The sequence below is a fragment of the Dermacentor variabilis genome, chromosome 8, assembly GCF_050947875.1.
Source record: "Dermacentor variabilis isolate Ectoservices chromosome 8, ASM5094787v1, whole genome shotgun sequence".
In the NCBI taxonomy this organism is placed as follows: Eukaryota; Metazoa; Arthropoda; class Arachnida; order Ixodida; family Ixodidae; genus Dermacentor; species Dermacentor variabilis.
The window spans coordinates 44,083,162-44,107,127 of record NC_134575.1 but is presented as its reverse complement, the minus strand read 5'-3'; the positions used below and the strand labels follow the sequence as shown (position 1 = coordinate 44,107,127).

At 46.8% G+C, this 23,966-nt stretch overlaps 1 protein-coding gene across 1 annotated transcript in view; it reads right to left on the bottom strand.

Moving 5' to 3' along the window:
* The window catches only part of LOC142590167 (uncharacterized), a 32,749-nt gene extending 12,615 nt beyond the window's left edge, over positions 1 to 20,134 (bottom strand). Inside the window, exons 1-5 of the mRNA XM_075702062.1 lie at positions 20,093 to 20,134; positions 14,913 to 15,120; positions 7,563 to 7,722; positions 2,955 to 3,049; positions 513 to 657 (exon numbers count right to left, since the gene is read on the bottom strand). Of these exons, the coding sequence (XP_075558177.1) occupies positions 513 to 657; positions 2,955 to 3,049; positions 7,563 to 7,722; positions 14,913 to 15,120; positions 20,093 to 20,120 (636 nt within the window). The 5' untranslated portion in view covers positions 20,121 to 20,134. The remainder of the gene's footprint in view (positions 1 to 512; positions 658 to 2,954; positions 3,050 to 7,562; positions 7,723 to 14,912; positions 15,121 to 20,092) is intronic.
* Between the last annotated feature and the right edge of the window lie 3,832 nt (positions 20,135 to 23,966).

Here is a 23,966-nt window from a genome sequence, read left to right as displayed (position 1 = left end):
TCGTTACAACGCAAACCTATTCCAAAACAGATTTTTTTTTATTTGAAATCCACCTCTATACCCCTAGGTGACTGGCCGAGATTTCTGAGGCCGCGCCCATTCTCGCCTGTCTCTCGAGCGACATCAGGAAACAAAAAAAAAAAAACGACACGTCAAAACGACGTTTACGCACACATTATGCTCAGTTAAGCGGAAACGAACTCGGCAATATTGTGGAATAAGCGGCGGCAAGCACCGTTCCGTTCGGAATAGAAAATGGCTGCCTTCTTGTCGGTGTTATAGCGGCAACGGCTCAGCAGCTTGGGCGTCGGTGAAAGGAGCCTGGGGACGAGTTTGACATGCGAGACGGCCTGTTTACGATAACACATTGTCTAGTGCTCCCAGTGCTACCCGGAGCCGCGGAATGCGCTAAAACATGGTTATTTTTCATTCCTTAAAAGGTGTATACAAAAAAACAAACAATGCAAAAGCTGATTACCGCAAAATGTCCGCGCAAGGTGCGTACCGCTTACCATAGTGTTTCCGTAGTTCGCCTGATACCAGAAATCAACCGGCCGGTAGAAGATGTTCGGGGGTAGCAGCACTTGTTTTTTCACCTCAGGTCCCGGAAAGTAATCGTGCGCCGTCACAACGATTAAGTCGGGCATCAGCGTATTCCTGCGGAGAGAACGCGATCAAGAGCTGAGCGGGTGAAAAATGCAAGCCACGCTGTTTTCTTCATTTGACCGAATGACGAAGCAATTAGAGCGGATTGGGAAATCCAACCACTACGAACCGACCGTGGTCACACAAAAATCTGGAGCAGTGCTTAAGGGCTTGCACGTTATACATAGGTAACTGCAATGCAAGCTTTGCTTAAAAACGCTCAGGCTTCTGAAGCAATAGCCACTCCCGGGGCCTTCGCTGAGGCATCACGCGCATTAGTTGCTAGGCTTTAACGGAGTTGCCACGGAGTCAAAGCTTTAGCACACGGCGATGCTCCCATATTGAAAATCCCGTTATCGGACGCTTGATGACTGGATGCAGGCCATGCTATGCAGGCCTCTACACATACCGACAGGAAAACATAGACCAAAATGCCCGAATTTAAACGTTTAATTTCATGAACGTATGCCAACACGTCTCCGTTCCGGAATCAGACACGGTACAAACAAAAAAAAATTCTTCTGGCCCTGAAGGTCTTCCGGCGCACGCGCACTCCAGCGTCAATCGAACCCAGTTTGAGGCCATTGGTGAAACATTTCCTGCGATTGTCTGGACCCTCGCAACGCCAGTGTCTCTCTTGGGGGTGCTTGGTTTTCGCGCATCTTTCGCTCTTTTCCACAACAGCGTCGTCGTCTCTGTGCGACGGCTTTCCGTCAGAGGTGCAGCGAGGTCGAGGTCGCGGGACATTCCCGCGCTGCCGCTGTAGCAACGAGGCAGTTGTAATGTTACACGACCTGTTTTTCTCGCCGCGCGAAATCCATAAATAGTACTCGTTCTTTTTTAATGCGAAAGCACCGTGTGCTCCATTACGCGAATGCCCGGCGTCTTCGTCGCCGGCGTGACCGAGCGGTGGAGCCGAAAGCGGTCGACGGCGCAAAGAGTAGAAAGGAAAACACGCCAGAAGTGCTCGGATTGGCATCAATTTTCTCGGCGAGGTTTCTGTAAACTAACTAAATTAATGTCTTTCAAAAAAAAAAATTGAAAGCGTGCTCGCCTCGCGCCCCGATTGCGGAAATCGCCTCGCGGTTCTGGCTGACTAAAGGCGTGGCCTAGTGCGTGCGTCATTGGACACGTGACGGCGCAGCCCAATGGGTAGGAGGTGGCGCCAGGTCATGAATGTATACAATGAGCGCGCTGCCTCCCAGGTGTTGCTTGCTCTTCGGATTTCATCGGTCGGGATTCGCTATGACCAGCAAACCTCGGTAACCGACCCTGCCAAAGCGACTATAATGCTTTCGCATTCCCATACGTAAGCATTCTTATGTGTTTGTGCCGATTTCTTTTCTTTGTTGCTTATTTGGCTTCACGTGCAGACGCACAAAATATGACATACTAAAAAAATTAGAAGAAAAGATAGCTAGCTTAAAGGAAGAAATAATACGACAGTAATTAATTAACTATTATTACTGTAATTTTAGGAAGAACCAGAAAGAATAAATGCTACGTCCTTGGGGAAACTTGGGCGCATGGTAAAGGCTTGCCTCCCCATCCCCTTTCCGCCGGTTGTTCTCAATAAACCACGATTGTTCTCTCATGGCATCTGTCAAAGGATCGCTGATACCTGGTCCATTTTCCGTGATATTATGGCAATAATTACAGAGTATAGAGCTAAACCCAGGCCACAACACAAGACGCAGAAATTCGTTACCGTAATATTTTCTAGGGCTGGTCGGTTTACACTTACAGCAATCGCATAGTTTTATACGGAAGGTTACCCCAATGAAGCGAATGCGTATGTCAGCAGTGAGGGCCGCCTCCTAGCTGGACAAAGACGCCACGTTTCTATTTCCTTTATCCCCTCTGTCAATGAACAAATTAGAAATCCTTCCTGCTGCCCAGCGCTATATTGCACTCTGAAACTTCCGGTGAATAACAGGAATTTGCGACGGAGCTCTTGAAGGCAGTATAACTGCATTGCCCCGAGCCGCTGGGGAGAACGAGGTTTTCCTCTATCGTGAATCGAGAATAACTCCCTGAAAAGGGAGTCAAACAGGAGATAATTAGCTGCTGCCTTCTAAAGGAGGCTGCAGCATGCTGCTACTTTTGGCGTTTTTTTTTTCTGCCAGAAACGCACGATATACACGCGATTCTTAAGACTAATTATCCAGGCAAACTGGCCGGATGCGTTTCCTTTAATGAAGTGGCGGCGTAGAAACGGCTGTGGTCGAGACGTCGTCTCTGTCTTTCTCTCCCTTTCTGTCTTCTCAATGTGCAGAAAGAACGCTTAGCAGGCAGCGCTGGAAACTTACCTGCACATGTCTATGAAATAATCCACGTTCTTCTTGCTGTCGAGCTCGACCTTGTACACAATCTTTGCTGTCGGCCAGAACATATCCCGGATTTTCTGGAAACGAGTGACAAAAGAAAAGGTGGATACGATCACGCACATGCTTAAACTGTCATTCTTGTTACGGTTACTTTAAAGACTCCTACGCGATTGTAGAGACATTCTTAAACCACCGAACCGAGAGCCCGAAAAAAAAATGTTGGCAGGCGATTCAAACTCCAGTTGAAGTAGACGAAGGGCGGTCTTCTTGCGCGTGTTGGGAGCCAGAATGGGCCGCACCCATTGCGCGCACGGCAATCTGTCGCGTGACGCCTCACGTCAGGAGTGTATATGCTGAGCTTCGAACTGCGTCAATTCTTTTTGCTGCATCAGGGTCGGCCTTCGTTTTTAGACTGCACTGTTTCCGGGATCGGCTCGCAATAGAGGCTGGAAACATATCCGATGAGGAGGAGGAGAAATGAATTTTACCGAATGCGAGCGGACGGAAGATTTGGTCGTGCCCAAGTGGGCGGCTTCCTCACTCCACAGGACGCCATTGGCCCTCGCAGCCCGTCCGGCCCTGTTTAGCAGACGCGATTGGACCTCGGGGCTTGAGCTGGCCAGCTGGTCCACCCACACGCCCCGCGCTTGGTTGGGAAATCGGGTGCGCATGGTGTTTTTCTCGCCTTCCCGTATCACATAGTAGAAGGTGTTGGGCACTTCATAGTCTTTGCATTTGGAGTCGTAGTTGGTTGTGCATATAATGTAAAATAATGTACCGTGTGAAAAAGTCTTTGTCTGCAATTGTCCAAGCGTGACTCCGTCTTGTTTGGATACATCAGAGTGTAGGGGAGGGTAGATTCTCCTTCCTACTCTGTACTGTGCTAAAATGCCCGTGTATTTCTTTGAAACACTTTATCCTCTATTCTATCTCCTGGAGCGCGGATCTGACACGTAAAAGCAGGGGCTAACTCGGCTAGAACGCCCTTGGCTCCAACATAGTCGTAAGAAGAATTGCTCAAAGAATGTACCCTATTTCTGTATTCTCCTATACTCTGATTCGGTCGGGAAAAGCTACGAAGGCTTATCGTCCCCGCTCGCATTCGCAACCAAAAAAGTTTACCGCACCCCTATGCAAGAAAGAAATATGCGTCACGGGATTCCATGTAAGGTTAATTCTTTAGTTATGTGTCGTAAAGTAAGATATTGCTAATTGTCACACGCAAGACGTCGCAGATCGGAGGTTATCTACACCCAATGAGGTGGGAGCCACATGTTTCTGTGACCAGCTACCGCATAGCAGCGCTTTCGTGCTAGCGACGAAAACAGTAGCAGCGCGCCCTGCATGGAATCACAGTGGTGCGCGGATAATGCCCGATTTGAAGTAACCCAACGACCACAAGTTCTGGTGGTAATATATGAGGTAGTTATTTTTTAAAAGAAGAACAAATCGTCGCCGATTGTAAGAACAACTGTGCCTCCGAACGGGCCCAGTGAGACTTCTATAATATACCATGTAGATGTAAAGAATGTCTCTTCTCCTTGAGTCGGGTGTGCCTGTACTCAAGGTATGCGGACCACCGAGCACCGGATTTCCACGAAAGTATTCACTCCGTTTCAATTATACCGTTCAGTGACCACGCAAAGACAGCCAGCTGCAAATTTCAGAGCCGACAAATTTGTCAAAGAAGGAAAGAATAAAAATTTTAAAAAACTTAAATTATGGGGTTTTACGTGCCAAAACCACTTTCTGATTATGAGGCACGCCGTAGTGGAGGCCTCCGGAAATTTCGACTACCTGGGGTTCTTAAACGTGCACCTAAATCTAAGTACACGGGTGTTTTCGCATTTCGCCCCCATCGAAATGCGGCCGCCATGGCCGGGATTCGAACCCGCGACCTCGTGCTCAAGGAAGGAAAGAATGTCGTCTTCGTCTGCACGAAATGCATTCTACTGAAGGTATCTCATTAAACAGCTCTTCGTAGCGAGGTTAGCCAAGGAACGTTATTAAAGCCAAGTCGCTTTTTCACTCCAGAGAAGGTGTTTTATGACCAAGATCGGGCAGCACAACCTGAAAAAAAAATGTGAGGACTGTCCTCATGTAAGTGAGAGAAGAAGTTTCAATATCGAATGCGGTCCGTAGGGTCAAAGTTGCGGCCGCCGGCATATGTGACAATTTGAAGGGTGAAGAAGGCGGTTAACGTAAGACGAGTGATAGATTTCAGGAACTTGTGTACGAAGGTACCGGTAGCACTGGGTACCACGTGTCACCATGCAACACCTTGTCTGAACCACACTAGGCACCATCGAGTCAATTTGAACTCTTGGCGACACCACGATCGCACATATAACCGCCTGGAAGGTCTGCCTAATACAAGTTTTAAAGCTCACTTTCATGGGTCCTGGTGAATGCCAACCTACCCATATAGTACACTGGTTACCCCGTTGCCTCTTACGTTCAACTTTGGTGGGCATTAATTCATGTTCAGTCGAACCGCCAGTCTGCGTGACATGACCGACATAACAATGCTTTAGTTCAATTTGCTTTGCTTCGAAGCAAGGACCGGGTTTGATCTTACGTAGAGACATATGACTTGTTCGTTTGACAGTCAACGGAATTTGCTATGGACTATACGCATGGATTCTATGCCAGCACCACAGCTCTAACAAATCAAGATTCTCTTCTATTTCCGCAAGCTCCTCAACTTCGCTCATAGTATTTATGCACCGTGGAAGATGCGGAACTTCAGGAACGTGAAGTGGAAAGTGCAGTTGTTGAAAACAACAAAGATTTCTACTGGGAAAATTAATAAACTGCGAGATGGTCGCCATGCAAGGTATGGCGAAGACCTTGTAAGAAAGAATTATTTTTGTTATTGTTTGTTTGTTTTTTGCGAAGGCATCCATTTCATCTACATGCAGGAATCAAATGCATGTTGTGTCGACAACGAGATACAAGTGGCACGTTTTTGAGTAGGTCCACTAAGAAGGGTAGCTCAATTTCTTAGCATCACGTTTGGTGTTAAAGGAAAAAGCAGAGGTCGTGTTAAATAAAGCAATTATCAGAAGCATAACACCAACTAATTTCAGCCTACGGCACTTCTACATTACAACTCAGCTCATAGCATTTACCGATGAAAAAAAATTTAGCTAGGTCCGAGCACACCGCGTATGATTTGCGTTATGGATGGCTTCGTATGTGCAAGCTGATCCCCGACTCGCGTTTGATAATCAACTAACGTGTTCCGTGAGATGCCGACAGTATCCTTCCGAGACCTGAATACAGTTAAAAGACATAATTGCTTTTCTATGCGCTTGCTATTATCTACAGGTTAGTGAAATAACACGCCATCTTTATGTTCAAATGCTACGGCGCTATGCTGAAATCAGCATAGTATACAGGATGATGTTGAAATCAGCATCATCTTGTATAAGTAGAAAACCCAGCCCTCTAAACGTAACCCTCTAAACCTAAACCATGTCACATGCAGTTTATGAAAATGGGTCTCAAGAGAATACGTTATTTTAATGCCTTAGCAATTACATGGACACTCAAGGTGAATTTCCGGCATCATTGTCGCCGTCGCCGCGACACCCCATAAGAAGTCCGCTGCGCGATGAGATTGCGGTCGCGCGTCGTAAGCTGCAGCGCAAGGGAACGCATGCGAGGATGTGCCGAGAAAGATGGTGGTTTGGCGCGGCGGCGTCTTCTCGCGCGCGTAAGTGGGGGGAGCGCGGAGATGTGCGCGCGCCAGGAGAGGGGGGGGGGGGGGGGGGAGTGCGGGCGTCTCTACTTCTACTCCGGCCGTGGCTGCACATTACGCAGCTGTGGGCGTCCGCGCGCGTCTAATCTTGGCGGTATTCTGCCGTGGGATTGGAAGGCTAGCGGATCCAAGATAGCTCACGACTTGAATTCTAGGGGTTTGCCTGCCAAAAACAACGATTTGATTATGAGGCACGCCGTAGCGGGCGAGGGGAGGGGGGGGGGGGGCGTTCCGGTTTAATTTTGACCCCCAGGGGATCCTTAACGTTCCCCCAATGCACGGCACTCTGGCGGTTTTGCATTTCACCCCCATCGAAGTGCGGCCCTGCCGCGGCCGGGATTGAATGCCGCGACCTCTTGCTTAGCAGCGCAACACCGCAGCCGCTAAGCCACCGCAGCGGGTGACTTCGTGCACGCTGTTTTATCACTCGCCAAGTTAGCAATCGAGAGGCAGCACGAAGGGCAATTCGCTTGCCGCCGATAAGCCACTCTTCATCCCGCCAGCGTCCCGACAGCGAACATCCGCGGTCGTCGCGTGAGATGTGTATCACGTTTGCCTGTGCGCGCGCGACACCATGCTTGCAATTTAGTTAGCAAGCGAATGTTATTAGCGGCTCATATAGCAGATAAAGCTGCTAACCTTACTTCGCATAGCTATTTCTTAATTTGAGATCGCAATCAACTCTTCGCCTTTCGGGTGAAACTACGATGTTTCTTTTTTTTTCAAATAGCACTCGGAAGATGTTAAAACACCGTGAAGCAAGGAGCGAGCAAGTCGACAGAATATGTCTCATTTTGTGCGCCTTGACCTAATCGATGCGTGCTCACCTTCACGTAGACGAACGGTGCGTTCACGTCCACAGAGCCCAGAGTTGGACTCCGCCACAATTCCTTCAAAATGCCGATGCCGTAGTAATGTAACGGCACCTTTCCCAGCAACTGAAAGAACTTCTGATTGGCGATGTCCGGGAAGACCTCGTCATAATCCCTGTATTAAGCAACAAGAAAATTGGTCTGAATTTGCGGGAGGGACGCAGAGCTACGTTGCCATGTCTGTTTTATTACGTATTTATTTCACAATACTGCAGGCCAGATTGGTCCAAGCAAAATTTCATTATAATACTCAATATATAAATAAAGCGCGAGTGCCAGGCATACAGCCTTGATAAAAAAAATTAAGAAATATGAGCATTCACACTCACACAGGGTTATATCGCTGTACCAATAAAAATAAAAATTGAAGCGACATATGTAATAACATTTCATTTTGAGTTGAACATGTGTAACATATGTTCAACGTATGTAACGAGATACGTTCAAATGCCTTCAGAACATCAGTGTCTTCAAAAACAGCTTTAGGAAGGGCGTTCCAGTCGTAAATCGTCCGTGGGAAAAAGGCCTGTTCAAATGCATCTTCGAGTACTCAAGGTTTGGTCATATGAGGGTATGGGCATGCCTAGTGTAGCTTTTATTATATTATGCCAATACACCATGCGTGCATATTGTCTGCGCATATGTAGCGTTGGAATATTGGAATTATAACGCACCAGCTTAGTAGGGGTTATTTCTGTTGCATTTCCCATAAGTAAATCTGACAGCTTTCTATTGGAACATCACTAGCTTTCGTATATTCCCGTTGGTTTGAGCACCCCAAAACACGGAAGCGCATGCTATTTCAGGCCAAACATATGTATTATGTTGCAATAATCTGAGCTTAGTACGTTTGCTAACTTCCTCCTTTAAAAAAAAAACAAGGTCCTCATAAGAGATGCACCAATATACAGAAAAAATTCTCACCAGAAAAGTGACCGTAACGTCTAAATACTCGTATTCAGTTAGGTGTACTACTTCTTGATTGTAAAGTGTATAAGCATAACTAATGGGTTGCACGTTGCGTGGGATTCTTAGTAAGACTTTTTTTTTCACGTTAACATCCATGTCGAATGTTCGACATCGCTGCTCAATCTTGAACAACTTCTTCCCGAATGTGGCCATTTCCAAAAAAGTTTTATAAGCATGGAGAAAGACACAAATTCAATTAGGTCATTTACATACAGTAAAAATAGCAAATTCCCCAGTACACTGCTCTGTGGCACACCAGAAGAGAGAGAGAGGATATCGGACGCCTGATCATCCACCACACCAAAATGACTTCAATTTCGCAAGTGCGCTTCCACTGACTTCCCTATGTAGCCAGGAAGTCCCATGGATTCTTGTTTATGCAAGGGTTTGCGATGCGATACTTCGTCACATGCTTTGGCAAAGTCGATACAAACGCTTCTGTTCGCCTTGAGCGATCTAACACCAGTAAACAAATCACGCAGAGTGGTACCTAGCTGATTGGTCGATTTTCTCGGGGTGAAAACACGTAGAAATGTGCACAGAACGTTTCTGTTAGACAAAGACCTAACAGAAGCAGCTAGGATGTGCTCCGTAAGTTTCGAACAAGCTGAAGCAATCGACACAGGCCTATAATTCGTTAATATTAGCTTATCACTTTTCTTGTGTATTGGCACAGCGCATGCCGCTTTCCAATCTGCGGGAAGTTGACTATTGTTTAATGAGAACCGAAACATATTTGACATATAGTCTGCGACATGTGCTGCAAAGCGTTTCAAGAATGCATTCGGAATTCCACCCGTGCCCGGTCGGTTAACTTACGCAGCATGGGCAGAATCCCGTCAGTTGTTCTCAGTGCTACTATACCCGAGTTTGAAAATTCCTGCGCGGCATTGGTGTCCTTAGAAGAAAGAACACTATGCAAAAACATACTAAATGCGCGCGCTGTATCTGCTGCACGTGTTACAAGCTGATAGTTAAATTTAACTTTTCCAGTACTTTCCTTTGTGTGCCCAAGATAACGCTAGAATTTTGACGCATCCCTTTTTTTAGGAATTCAGGAAGTGTATATTTTAAATAACGACACTTAACCTACTGCAGGATGGTTACCAAATTATTTTTCTGTTCAATTCCATGAAAGCGTTCCCGCACATGTTCTTCTTTGTCATTTGTTTGAAGTTACCTCTGAGATATTATTTCACAGCTAACCCACCAGTCATGTATGCGGTGCAATGGCTCCCTAACCAAGCATCAAGGAACTGGGGGCGCTATAACGTAAAGCTATTCCAAACTTTTCCATTCCAATCCTGCAATCAGCCCTTCACAATAGGCCAAAGAATTTTTTTGGCGGCCTCCTACTTCGCCTGTCTGTCACGCGACATCACGAAAACCGCGATACCTCCCCATCTGACATGGCATGTGCACACTAATTGTGCATGATCAGCCGGAAAAAAAAGAAAAGTTATTTGTGATTCACCGCTTTTCTTTGTCATTAGCCCTCTGCTATTGGTCAAAGTGTTCGGGCTGCGCCCACTTCGCCTGTCTGTCATGCGACGTCACAAGACGGCGAAAACTTATCGCATCAAAATGACGTCTAGGCGTTAAAGATGCATTAATAGGTCGAACAAAACTGAATTTTTCTCTGAATAGCCGGAGACTGCCCCGTTCCAAAAGAAATAGAAGATGGCTGCCCGTCGATCGCTCAGGCACTTGCTACTCGCACTTGCCGGAAAGCGTGGATTTATCTGCGTATAAAAAAAAAACTTTTTGCGTGGCAATATAACGAGCCTTTCTGTCACGTATACGACATCGCTCTGGCAGCTCTCCCCTTTGTTGAGGATCAGTTTTAGCGGCATTTTGAACCTTTCGTTGCACGCCCCGTGATTTTCGACCAGCCACCGCAAGATAACTAAGGGGAAGCGGGCCAATCGCAGACGCCGGCAGACCCTCCTCGTCCGGCTATCTGTTCTCACAGCGCTGGATGAGCCCCATCAAAGCCATGTCCACTTGAGCGTACTTGTCGCCTCTTGTCAGCCAATTGGATAAGAAAAACCACCCAACGTAGGCGAAGTTATTCGTTTTTAAAGCGAGCAAAAGTGACCTCCTATAAACCCGGAGAGCGTTTGATCCGGCTGTTCAGACAACGCTGTGTGTCAGCGCCCGATGCTTGCGTAGGCGGTTGCGTAAATTTGACGTCAGGACATTGGAATAGTTTTACGTTATATAGCCTTAGCCCAAGAGCAATTTAATTTGACTACGTTACTGTCACGGTTCGCGTGGGGCATCGTAGCAAAACACTGCAATTCGTTTCGTGCACTGGAGGCAACGCTGCGCAGTCTAAAGGGACTCTGCTCACTATTAGCCTCCGCAACCAAAAAGTAGTGCGTCCCGTGCAAAAGATACTAGGTATGCGCCGTGTGGTTAAAAGTAAAATTAAGTCTCGTCCTTCGGCGTCGCAAAACATGACGCATTTATTACATGAAATGCATAGGAGATCTAAACCTGTTCGCCTCACCGTGCGAGAACAGTAACACGTTTCTGCGTGCAGCAGCCCCAGCGCGTCATTTGCGCCGCGGCGAAGACAATTGGACGTCGCCTACTAAAAGCAAAAATCTGCCCCAGTATTGCGCGATTTGACGTAAACTTTCGTCCACAAGCAGTAACAGGATTATATGATGCAGCTATCTTGCAGGAAACGTTACGGGACGAGAAAGAGCGCGCTTCAAAGCGCGCGTAGTGATACATTATACGGCCTCACAACTTTGCGCAGCTTCCGAAGAGTTACCTGCTGCGTATAAAACTGGGTATAACGGCAGTGAGTTCGTACAGCATCGCTCGAAATGTCTCGCATTTCTGCGAAGTAAAATGCGCTTGATATTATCCAGCAATATAGTATCAAAGCTCACCATCCCACATAGATTTAACACTGTTACACCCATAAGACGAGATGCTGCCGCTTACGTCGCTCTACTACTGGCTGCTTTCGTACAGAAAGGATTCTCAAATGCTGCAAAATAGCGCTCTCTTCTATACACCACGGCGGTTTAAGCGCGAACTAAGTATGCATTGCTCACGCTATGTTATTTGCATGCACTACGCTGCCTATATTGCCTCGAACTTGTCTTGGCTATGGCCTTCACCTACCTGCATTGCCTTCAATTGCCCTGCATTACCTTCCTGTCTGTGACCATGTGCTTAACCGCTACTATAAGCTGTTGCAAAAATTCGGCCTTTCTTTTTTTTTTACTGATGGAATTGCATGCGGTGTAAGTTAATTTGCGAATGGAAAAAAGGGGTACTAGAGGAGGCACCATAGAACAAGACCCAGATACCCGGTGGCTATATTCAAATGTCGTCATATGCGTTTACATACGAACATACAGGTTTCATTATAGGAACTCATATGATCTATAGCATGGTCACGGGCAATGGCTATCTAAGAGGCAGTGTTTCTATTGGGCGTTGAAACCGTACACAGGGCCTTTTTTTTCCTTCGCGTAGTAATTTTCAATGAAGAACGAGTCCCTCGCAATCAGTGTCCTTCGTAACAATTGCTGCGATTGGGTGGATGTCTCATTTGTCCCTTAATTAACTGGCGTCCTTCGGAATAGCGGTGTTTTCTTTTTTTCATCCTTAAGATAGCTATATCGATGTCTCACGGGACACACAAACTTTCAAAATATTACGCGGAAAGCAGTGACCAATCCCGGAGAAGAATACCGGAGGGGGAACGCCCACACGTGGATTCGTGGTGCAGGATTGGCTCGCAGCCTGTGCCTGAGAGCCTAACACGAAGTCCTTCTGAGGGTATCCCGAGACGATACCTGAAACTCGCACGGGTGTTGTGTTCCGGAGAGGTATGCCAGATATTCAGGTAGGTTCAGTGGCATATGACTTGTGCAAGACATTTGAATACTAGTATAAACACATCATTAGGCCTAAAGCCCAGGGTAGCTACTTTAAACGTGACGTCGGTGATACATAGAGCAGTAGTGCATGTGGGCGGAGTAAAGTGATATATTTAGGAAGCTACAGAATTGGTTCCAGACAAGGGAATACAGCAATACACTTTGAGGAATATATATATTTGTACTGTAGTTGAGTACTATATAGTAAAGAGATTTCTATGGCTGAGAGTATACATTCACGGACAGCTTTTCTAAATATTAGGCGAGCTTACGGCAACGTAGACAAGTAATTGCTATTGGAATACACTTAAGTAGGATAGCAAAAACAACAACTGGGTGGGGCTGCTGATGAAGATATGCCGGGACAAGCGAGTACAAAATGACCGGATAGGCCATAAATTGAAGAACACTAGTGAAAATTTAACAATAACCGGAGAAAGAATTCCCTCTGTCTTCAGTGTTGCTCACGCGCTATGTTAAACAGAAAGACGACTGGAAAGCTATGGATTAGGTTTTCACCGATCCTACAACCACAATTAAGAAGGGGTGCAACAGAGGGACCCTGGAGTGATGTATGTGGAGAGAATACAAGAGAGTTACAGGGCCTTGCAAGTGCGGGCGGTCACGAAACAAATATCTAGGCCCTAATTTTATCACGGAGAAGTGCGGTACCTGCATAATGTTGACGACCTTGTGCGGCAGTCGGTGGGCGCTTGCTTTCCACCACCGTTGTGAGGGATAGATACGGGCAGCATTTACAGTAGACAGTTGCCTGCTCCACTACGTGATTATGCTCCTTGCACCCATGGCTCCAAAGTTCCCTAACTGAAATTCGAAACGCTCTCCTGCAGCAGCACACTGCTGTTCGAGCAGTGCGTCTTCGTGGGCAGTTCCGGCCACAATGTGCACACAAGATTTCGACATTCAATACTGTGCTCCACGCAACGCAAGCTTCAATTTTCAAATAGGCCGCCTCGAGGCCCTGCTGGCCACTCTTTTGTATTCCACACTAATTATAGCAGTCATGTGCAGCAGCTTTGATCCGTAAGTCACACAGTCGCACTTTAAGTAAAGTGTATACAGCGCACGCATGGCTAGTTATCCGTCTTCAATTCTCAAGGTATGTAGAACGGCGTCGTAACGATCGCCAAAATCGTGCATGCGACGGCAGTTAGGTTGAAGCCAAGGACGTTACGCTGGTTAAAGGTGGCTGCTACGATTAAGCCGATCCGATCGTGTGCGGCCGAGTATGGTAGCGCGATGATGATTTGTTTTTTGTCAACATCTCGGGCGCATTTTCTTTTTCCAGATGCAAGCCATAGATAGCTTTGCTGCAAAAGAAACGCGCGACTGAACTGTGCCAATTTCCGTACCTCAAAAGCGTCGACACGGACTCGAGCAAGAGGTCAAGAAAGTTGGCAACGAAGCACAGGGCATCTGGAAGCCTAACTATAGACAACCAGGAGTCGTCAAAAAGAAATCGAAAGAACTAGACACGGTGAAGTGGATTCAGAGGAGAAAAACGTGAAAGACCACAAAGGCTTACAAAAATGGCAAGTAAGAAATCGAATCAAGAATTTGGCGCTCTTTGGCCAGAATTGGCCTTTGTGCCATTAAGCCCAATCACCATCGAATCAGGAAACCGGTAGAATTAGAATAAGACAAAGGACAGTGTATTGCTATATGAGGCTAAAGCTAGTTGTCGGACAACAAAAGCATACTGGAGTTAAATATCTGCAACATGATTTGCGTATGTGCCTGCTGCAGCATGAGTCAGTCCGCTAACGACTGAGCGCATCGCGATGGAATGACAAGATATTCACCTAGCAAGACCAGCGGAGAACGTCTACCTTCCAGAAGCGCTGGACTTCAATTCGGATTGAAGCATTAACTTGCCTGCCGTCGAGCCATGTTGGAGACGTTTAGAGTAACAGTGAAAAAAAAAGAGAGAAAACGGAGTGGGAGGAGGGGGGGGAGAGAAAAGGCTGATAGAAGCAGAGCCGTCAGAAGCATAGGCGGCTGTACAATATCGAGGTAGATGTCTCAATGAAAAAAAGAAAATGTTATGAAGAGGGGGACAAAATGATAGACGGACATAGATGTAGTAAAATATGAGTAGCTCAAGCAGAGTAACTGTATTTGCCACCGCCCCATTTCCAAGGAGATTCTAATCATCATCATGATCATCATCATCATCATTATGAGGGATTGAAGATTATAGCTGCACTATCCCTCATGATCATTAACTATCCTGCACAATTATCCGGAGACGAGTTCCCGTGAGAAGAATATGTACCGGCGCGGAATCAGCTCTAGTAAAAAAAAAAAGATGGGGAAATTGTAATAGGGTAATTGCACACTCGCTATGCCAACGGGCGGAAACATACTATAGCAAACGTAACATACGAAAATGCGCCAAAATGTTGCTTACATTACGCAGGTGACGAAGCCAAATTTCGTCTTGTGGTATTTTGAGGGTATGTCGAACAGCCACTTGTCATTCCAGGCAATATTTTCCTGTTCATCTGCCAAAGCGCCGTAACACTCTATACCAATCAGTACCACGTCGCACAAGTCATCCGGCATTTCAAAGTCGGCACTTAGCTGTTCTGGCACAGTGTAGCACACGAATAATTTAGCTGCAAAAACAAAAAAGCAAACAAAAAAGAACGAAAGGAACGCGCTAAAATTGATACACCAGTATTTTACAACAGTAAAAACAGCAAACGAACAATCCCTTGAACAACTGCTTAAAGGATCACACAGCTGCCTTGAAAGGGCAGCAGCCTTTTCAACTTATCTTCGCGTTGTATACGTAAAGTGCAAACCACATGCAAGTTGCCGCTATAACGAATGGTGTCGTCAAGGCACAAAAAGAAGACTGCGTGTGATATCGCCAAAAATTTCCTCCGTTCATAGAGCAGCCCTGAAACACTTTCCGAACGAAACATAGAATGGTTGTTAAAGTACGTCGGCCAACGAATCTCATGCCGCAAAAAAAAAGAAAGTTTCGAATTTTTCAAATACAGGTGAAGTTATCGCACCGATACCTGGTTCTCCATATCTGTTCATCCCCACTAGCACGATGGTACCTACACAGGGGATAAGCCAAAAAGGCAAAGCCCTGGCCAAAGTTGAGTGTCGCGCCCGATGTCGAAGAACATGAAAATGGACATGGAGCCAGGTTAAGCAGAGCTTCAAACACGATCACGGATGCTTCTTTTCAAAGGCAGTTGCGCCGGATAGAACGCTGCAATTTGAAGAGCGGCGTTAAGCGTGTAATGGAGAAACGCATTCCTCGTCATTATCCTCTGCTTGTACGCACACTTGCACTCACAGTGTGTTCGTAAAAGATATACGGATCCCACGCACTGTATGGATCGGTATAAACGAAGCTTTCTATGGTGTTTGCTTTCGTTGACGGTAATTGGCGGTGACGTTGACGGCGAATGTGTCATACTTATTCAGCGTTTAGCCGAACACCAGAGTGCTGAGTTGGTGTTAAACGTTACCTTGCGTGTAACACTGCGGTTTGTCTGCGTAGCACACAGAGCGCACAGGGAGACGTGTTTGCTTGAGGTACTGTTGGGCGCCATCGATCAGAGTCACTGAGGGTTCAGCATTATCATTGCCTCACATGGCAAATCGCACCGTGGCAGAAGCTTTAAACTTTATTTTAATTATGGGGCTGCACGTGCCAAAACCACGATCGGATTATGAGGCACGCCATACTGGCAAACTCCGAGTTTAACTTTGACACCCTGGTGTTCTTTAACGTGTACCTAAATCTAAGTGCCCTAGAGTACTTGTATTTCGCGCCAGTCGAAATCCGGCCGCCACGGTGGGGATCGAACCCGCGACTTGGAGCAATGCCATGGCCAAGAAGCTACCGCGGCGGGCACAGAACTGCTGACTTGACGCGCAACCACTTCCGTAGTGTCGCGTAGAGCCAAAAGTGTTTTAATGCGGCTTTGACTCTGCATGGCCTCCGTCGGTTGTCCGCTTCGCAAATTTGCAGTGGTTTTCATTTTTCAGAAAGTGCGGAAGCGTACAGTACCGCAACCGCTGTTTCCTTGCCTTCTCGCGTCATCTTTTACCTCTTTCGCGCTCTCCCTCTGTAGGGGAACTACGAGAGTGGCCAGACCGTTATTCACTCGTTTCGCGACTCCGTCGGTTCTCCCCATTCTCTGCCTCCTCTCCCATCTCCTCAGTAGAGCTTTATCTACGTCCCCTCTGGACTTGCACGGTAGTAGAAAGGTAAGCCCTGTGGTTTTCACAATGCTTTTCAATGGAAGTCACGGATACCTACAGCTGTCGAGAAGTTAAGCCGACACCCAAGGAGCTCCAGAAGGCGTTGTACACATGCGCAAGTTTCTTGCGCTGACTTTCCTCTTTGCCACGATCCTGCCGCATACACGCGCTCTGAACGGCGCGGCGTGCAAGACAACAGCAGCAGCAGCAGCAGCGCAAAAGTCGAAAGATGAGGCAAAGAGAGCTTCGCTTCAGAAAGAGCCTACACGAATGAATTATGGCGATTGCTACACTGGAGCCGAATTACACCTTAAAGCATGCAACTAATGTTGCAACTACCAAAGCATGCAACTAACTAAAGCCTGCAACAGGACTAATGTTGAGCATCTCCCAAGGAAGACGCATTCCTGACCTTTGTCCAAGCTGGTAAACAAGTTTTCAGATACAGCGAAAAGGAAACTTCTCCCTGAGCAATGACAATCTGCTTTCTTTTTTTCACGGTGCGACGGCGCATGCGCCCTGCCCTAGCGGATTAGTCGCGAAACGTTTTGAAAGGGTCGCGCGCGCGGCGGTGTAACATGATCTCGCGGAAGTCCCCCGAAAAAGGCAAAAAAAAAAGAACGCTAGGATGCAGCTGCTGCAAACATTTCTGTCGTGTGCGGCGTTGAAACTCCGCTGGCAGTTCGACGTCGCTGAGGAAGACGTACGTAGCGTAGTCAACTCCACATTAAAACAAAAAGCGGCTAGGACTTCGTCCGGATCACAGACCAGTCGGGACTCCACCGCGAGCCACGTAGTTACCGCGTTTCACTGATGGCTCGCAAATGTTTAAAAAAAAGGAAATCCCTGCGTTACGCATGGGCGACGCTTAAATCTGTACGTCACGTTGCTGACGAAGTCGTCTTGCAGCGTCGGCCTTCATTTGCTTGCGGTGGTAGCGACAAGACGCTCACGCCAACGAATGGCCGACAGTTCAGCAGAGTGTGTCGCTGAGACAATTTTATCATACCAGGCAGCCGACATGCATGCGTTGCCGCACTGTAACGCGCTTTCTTGTCGACGGCGCCGATAAAATGAGCGTACCAATCATCGTTAAACCGAACCCCGCGCGACCAGCCGTCGATGCGGCAACGTGGTATGTATGTATGTATGTATGTATGTATGTATGTATGTATGTATGTATGTATGTATGTATGTATGTATGTATGTATGTATGTATGTATGTATGTATGTATGTATGTACGCATGTATGTATGTATGTATGTATGTATGTACGCATGTATGTATGTATGTATGTATGTATGTATGTATGTACGCATGTATGTATGTATGTATGTATGTATGTACGCATGTATGTATGTATGTATGTATGTATGTATGTACGCATGTATGTACGCATGTATGTACGCATGTATGTATGTGTGTATGTATGTGTGTATGTATGTGTGTACGCATGTATGTACGCATGTATGTATGCATGCATGTATGTATGTGTGTACGCATGTACGCATGTATGTATGCATGCATGCATGTATGTATGTATGTATGTATGCATGCATGCATGTGTGTATGTATGCGTGCATGTATGTATGTATGTATGTATGTATGTATGTATGTATGTATGTATGTATGTATGTATGTATGTATGTATGTATGTATGTATGTATGTATGTATGTATTCACGTACGTATGTATGCACGTATGTATGTATGCACGTATGTAGGCATGTATGTAAGGACAACTTGGTTGCCGTATCGCTTCACGAAATATTTGGGCTTTGGAGCGATGTAATCTGTGCAACGCGTACTGCTCGAGATCATCGCGTTCGTGGTACACAGCGCTTGTAGATATAGTTAATCGCGCTCAAAATGAGTCAAAACATGCCTCCAGCTTTGCAATGAGCAGGCTGCAACTCTCTCAAGCCGTGCACATTAGGTGTGAACCAATGTTGATCCTGTTCAGCGAAGGCTAAGACCTGGCGCCGTCGAGTTCGTGCGCCCGCTACCGGCCGACCTTAACTGTAAAGTACGCAGTTATGACTAAAGGAAACTGCTTTCATAGTTCAGTTCTGCCATTAGCGATCTGAAATCAACTACTCTTCATTTCGCACGGCGCATACGCACGGCAAGCGGCGACACAGCTCTGTGCCAACATCTGTACGTCGCCGTTCCCGTAAGCTGCCGGTCGCATTCGCTACGTAGACGGGTGGGCCTCTACGTGTCGTCATGCTGACGCATTTCTAAATTCAAGAGATGCACTGTTTGCCTATGCATCAAACAGGAAACAAGAGACGGTGTTTTCGGTATGCCGCAGCGGACACAACTGCCTCCCTCAGTTACCAACAGTGTGGGCGATGGCCTTCGCGTTTTCGCGAGAGAACAACACGGCCTATAAATGAGCGATTATGCGAGCACCTTTTCTCTCTAATAGTGATCTATCTTACGCGCAAACTGTAAATGACATCAAGTTGAAAGAAAGGCCAAAATTGGTAATAAATTAACAGCCCATAATATATGCATCTAGACTACAGGTTCCGTTGTTAAAGCGGCCCGGCCGCTCATGTTGACTCGTCTCGGCGTGGAACAACGAGGCTCATATGCGCACGTATGTGTGTCTTTGCTACTTTGCAGCCTTATTTCATATCAGCGATGCACCTTTTCCCCGAATGTGTAACGCTAACAACGACTTGCGGCTGTAGATGTCGACGTAAACAAAGTGCATCAGTTTGGTAAATCCGACGCGGCAGCCCGCGCTCGATGACTTCTTGAATGTGCGAAATGTGTAAAAAACGTTTGAAAAAGAACACAAAAAACGAGAGTGTCCGCACACGAAACTCAGCGTGCCTCTATCGGCCGCATTGTTTGCACAACAGCGCACTCAGGGCTTGCTCAATCATGCAGCAGTCGGTGAGTGCTACATGGCTTCCAGGAAACGACATGCTGCCCCGGAAAAGTCAATAAGAATTATTCGCCATGCACGGAACTCACAACGGACGCGCACTGAACATGGGCTCTGGTACAGAAATCAAACGGCGAAAAAGCCCCGGCACCCTTCAAAAACGTTTCCATCACAGTGCGGCAGAGGGCAGCACAGGAAAATGAAAGTAAAAGGGTTATTGTCCCCAAGAATCGCACTTGCACCCCTAGATACACAGATCTATCAAGCGTAATGTTCAAGGTGTCCCAATGAAGAAAAATCCCGATAGTCGCGTTCTGGCTTGCGCACGTGTTTCTATTCACGGCGTGAGAAAAAGAGCCCGGATCATAGGCAACTATCGTTGTCTTGAATGTTGGAACACAGTGGTGGCAGGGCGCGTTACAACGAAGAGCACTAGAGATTTTTGTTCTAAGTCACACTCACGTTGACGGCTTCGTCCCGGGTTCGGCATTTTGGTCCGTTCTGTGGTAGCTGCACAGAAGAAGCGCGCACTGTATACATGAATATTCCAGACTTATTAGAAAAAGAAGAAACGCAAAGGAATATCTCGACACCACGACCACCGTCATCAGAAGGGCAGTGCAGGATTAAGGTGTAGCTCTCTTCCATTCACTCCTACAGCACTAAAACAGAATCAAACAAGCGGCGCCTCAAAAGTACAGAAATGACTTCGACAAGTAACGACTCTCCACACACCAACGAACTCCACAACACGCAACGCCACTACCATAAGGCGCCGAGCCTGAACACACAGTCTCCGCGAAGCACGATCGACCATATGGCAGAAAAATATGACTCCCCGAAATGCACACACACACACACACTGTGGTGAATACACGCACATTTAATCTTGTCCAGGTAATGCATGCATTCACTCCAATGTATCAGTAAGACACCGCTGACTTACCTAACACAGGTCAACGCGGCTTCGTTTACGAGGTTTACCACGTCTCTTCGATTCATCGTACTAAAGGAAACGGACCGATACTAAATAAGTAAATAAATTGCTAAATAAATACTAAATAAATTGCTAGGGGATGAGGCTGCAACATTTATGGCGTCACGTCTTATTTAGTATAATAATAATAATTAGTATAATAATAAATTATTATTATTATACTAAATAACACGTGACGCCATAAATGTTGCAGCCTCATCCCCTAGCAACCCAGGAAGGGCAATCGATCCATTAGTCAATCAATCCATCCATCTACTCATCTAGTCACACGTAGCTTGTATCGGTTGAATCAAGCCCGTGTCTGGCAAAATTCCCAACCTCTGCTCCCTAGATAATCATCTGCCGTCCTTTATTTAGTTTAGCGTCTCTTGTAGCGCACATGCTAGACAATGTCCAGCCACAGGCTCACTCTGTGTGACATCGCATGGGAGCAAGTGTCGACGGGTACAAGCGCACCAGACAGGCGATACGCCGGTGCGCTCGAAGTGCAATGTGCGGTCACCGATGTCACTCACGCACTTTCTGCTACGGTCTACTGTCGTACCGCAAGTCAATGCGCCTGAGACGACTGTGTGCGGGGTCAGTTCTAGTTGCCTTGCGACAGTGGCAGACGACGAGGCACAAGGGCGAAGAGCGCGTGCGAAACCTACTACGTGTGTTTCCCAGCCACTCGCCAGAGTTCTCTGCCTGAGTCTAGTGGCGACCCGCTCCCACGGTCACAGAAGTTGCGACTGAGCAGGTCTATGTGCCTTACGCAAGCCGTGCAACTCAACTTCCGGCATGTATGCGAAGCTGTATAACGTCATGAACCTCTGTTTCCTCTCTGATCCAAACCACCGCATTTGCAGTACCACAATGTCACGCCTACAAATTCATAAATGAAATTCTACTTAGTCAAATTTTATTGCCCACCTTTCCCCGCGATCCATGCCGAACTTAGCTCATCGTGGCTGCTGGCATGTCGCCGAGTAGCTCATACATAGTACAAAGCCATTGCGCATCTTATGCTGGAGAACAGCCCGAAGCTCTAATTATTACGCCGTGATCGCTCTTGTACTTCTTAGCACGCGTACGAAGAATAAAAAAGCAGCGCGACTAAACGCGCATCACTCTTTTCGAAAGTAATTTGACCGCTTTCTTACAGGCTTGGAAAATTACAGCACGCAGAACTCATCCCAAGATGACTGTCCACGGTAATGCGGCTGGCATTTGAATGATGCAGCGACACATCGTTTTTCTGAAACAAATTTGTCTCATGTATGTGATGCTCATTCTGCGGCTTCCGTTGCTTCGGCATTATGCGGCATGCTGCTGTATCATCGCACTTTGCTATTGCACGCGCTTTCCATCGTCGCCCATGAGCATGACGGCGTGATGACCACTGCATGACGCCGACGTAGTGACAACGATATAATGCTGAAGCAATTACGCTGATGTGCCAAAGGCATGGCGATAATGAAGTGATGATTCTTAAATGCTGACGACGGTAAACGACGACAGTGCGGCGGCAACGACACGATGATAATGGCATTACGACGAGTGCATAACGACGGTGCTGGAATGAGGAAACTCACGACCACGACGGCAAGGCGATGATGTTATGACAACGAATACTTGATAGCGAATGTTTGACGACGACGCACTGATTAAAATGGCACGATGATGATTCCGATAGATGATACAATGATTACGATAGAATGACAAAGAAGGAAATGCGTTGACGAATTGAAGAAGGCAATATGACGACAACGGCATGATGAGTTGGATGACGAAGTTAGATTTACAATGGAGCGACCGTATATCGCCATCACGACGACGGTAGGACGAAGAATGAATGACGGTGACATAATCACGGCGATGGAATTACAAGATACGAGGACAATAGGATCGTGACGAGTGTAGGAGGACATTGGCCTGACAACTACATCACGAAGTCTGTATGAGGACGATGACGTGACGACGACGGCATGGCGAAAGTCAGATAACGAAGCTGAAGTGACAACAATGGCACAACCACGATGGCATGGCGATGTTGGTGTGACAACAGATGCATGACGGCGGCTGTCTGACGACTAAGAAATAACGACCATGGAATGATAACGGCTGCATAACCACGACTGAATGACGACCTAGTGATTACGGTAGAATGACAGAGGAAGATTGACATCGATGCAGCAACAAAGGCGGTATGATGAAGACAGCATGACAATAGAGGGACGTTACGAAATGAAGACGATGGTAGATCAATAGTGTGACGACGACGGCAAAATGACAAATCTGTGACGGCGGCTCTGTGATGATGAGGGTATGACGAGAGTCAGATGATGACGACGTTAGAATGACAACAATCGAACGACTGCGACGGCGTCACGTCGACGGTATGACAACGAATTCATGACCACTGCAGGAAGACGATGGCATCACAGCGTTATGAGGACGTACGATGACGTTAGGCGTATAAGAATGGCGTAGCAACGACTGTATCATGAAACCTTTACGACGGTGATGGTGTGACCACGACGGCATGACGGGAGTCGGATGACAAAGCTGCAATGCTGACGATGGAACGACCACAACGGCATTACGACAACGAGCACATGCCCAGAGGCTGAAGCTGGTAGACGAATTGGTCACTTGGTCGGCGTAGGAGGATAGACAGATGTGCTCAAAACGGTCGAAGTATGTAAAAATGGTAATCGCACTTAAAAACTATGTAGCTCGTATTGTGAAACAGAAAGCTGGATAAGAAATTGTTCAGGGTGGTCGACAATTTTCTCATTCCCACTTTTGCTCTGAATGTGTTCGAGCAATGGAACAATTAGTAGGAAGTAATTAGGTAATTAGGCGAAATAGAAGAACGGTCTGCCTTTCTCCAAGCGGCGGCAAACAACACTAAATAGCGCTTGCACACTTAAATTTAGGCACGAGTCACGTGGGACTGCTAGTACATTCACACACGTGATTTTTATAATCGCGAAGAAAAAGAGAGGTAAATGAGAAGAAAATCCTGATGGTCGTCGAATTCGTCCACTTAAGGTGATCCGCATTCCGGGGGCATGCGGACTTACTTGCTATCACGATATTTCTGCTTCCTATTTTATTTCTCTCTTTTTCTTTGCGATTATACAATTCATCTGTGTGCATACATTATACTCCCAGGAAAAAAAATGAAGGACCCTTAAGCTTCGACTTTAAGAGTGCAGCGCGATAGCATTCAAAGATCCCCGACTGCTTCTCCTGCTTCCGGGGAATTGCAGCTTATACGTAGCCGCAGTGTTTACCGGGAACCGCTGGTGGCAAAATCGATGCACGCAGGCGAGCTTTCTCGTGAAAATGCGG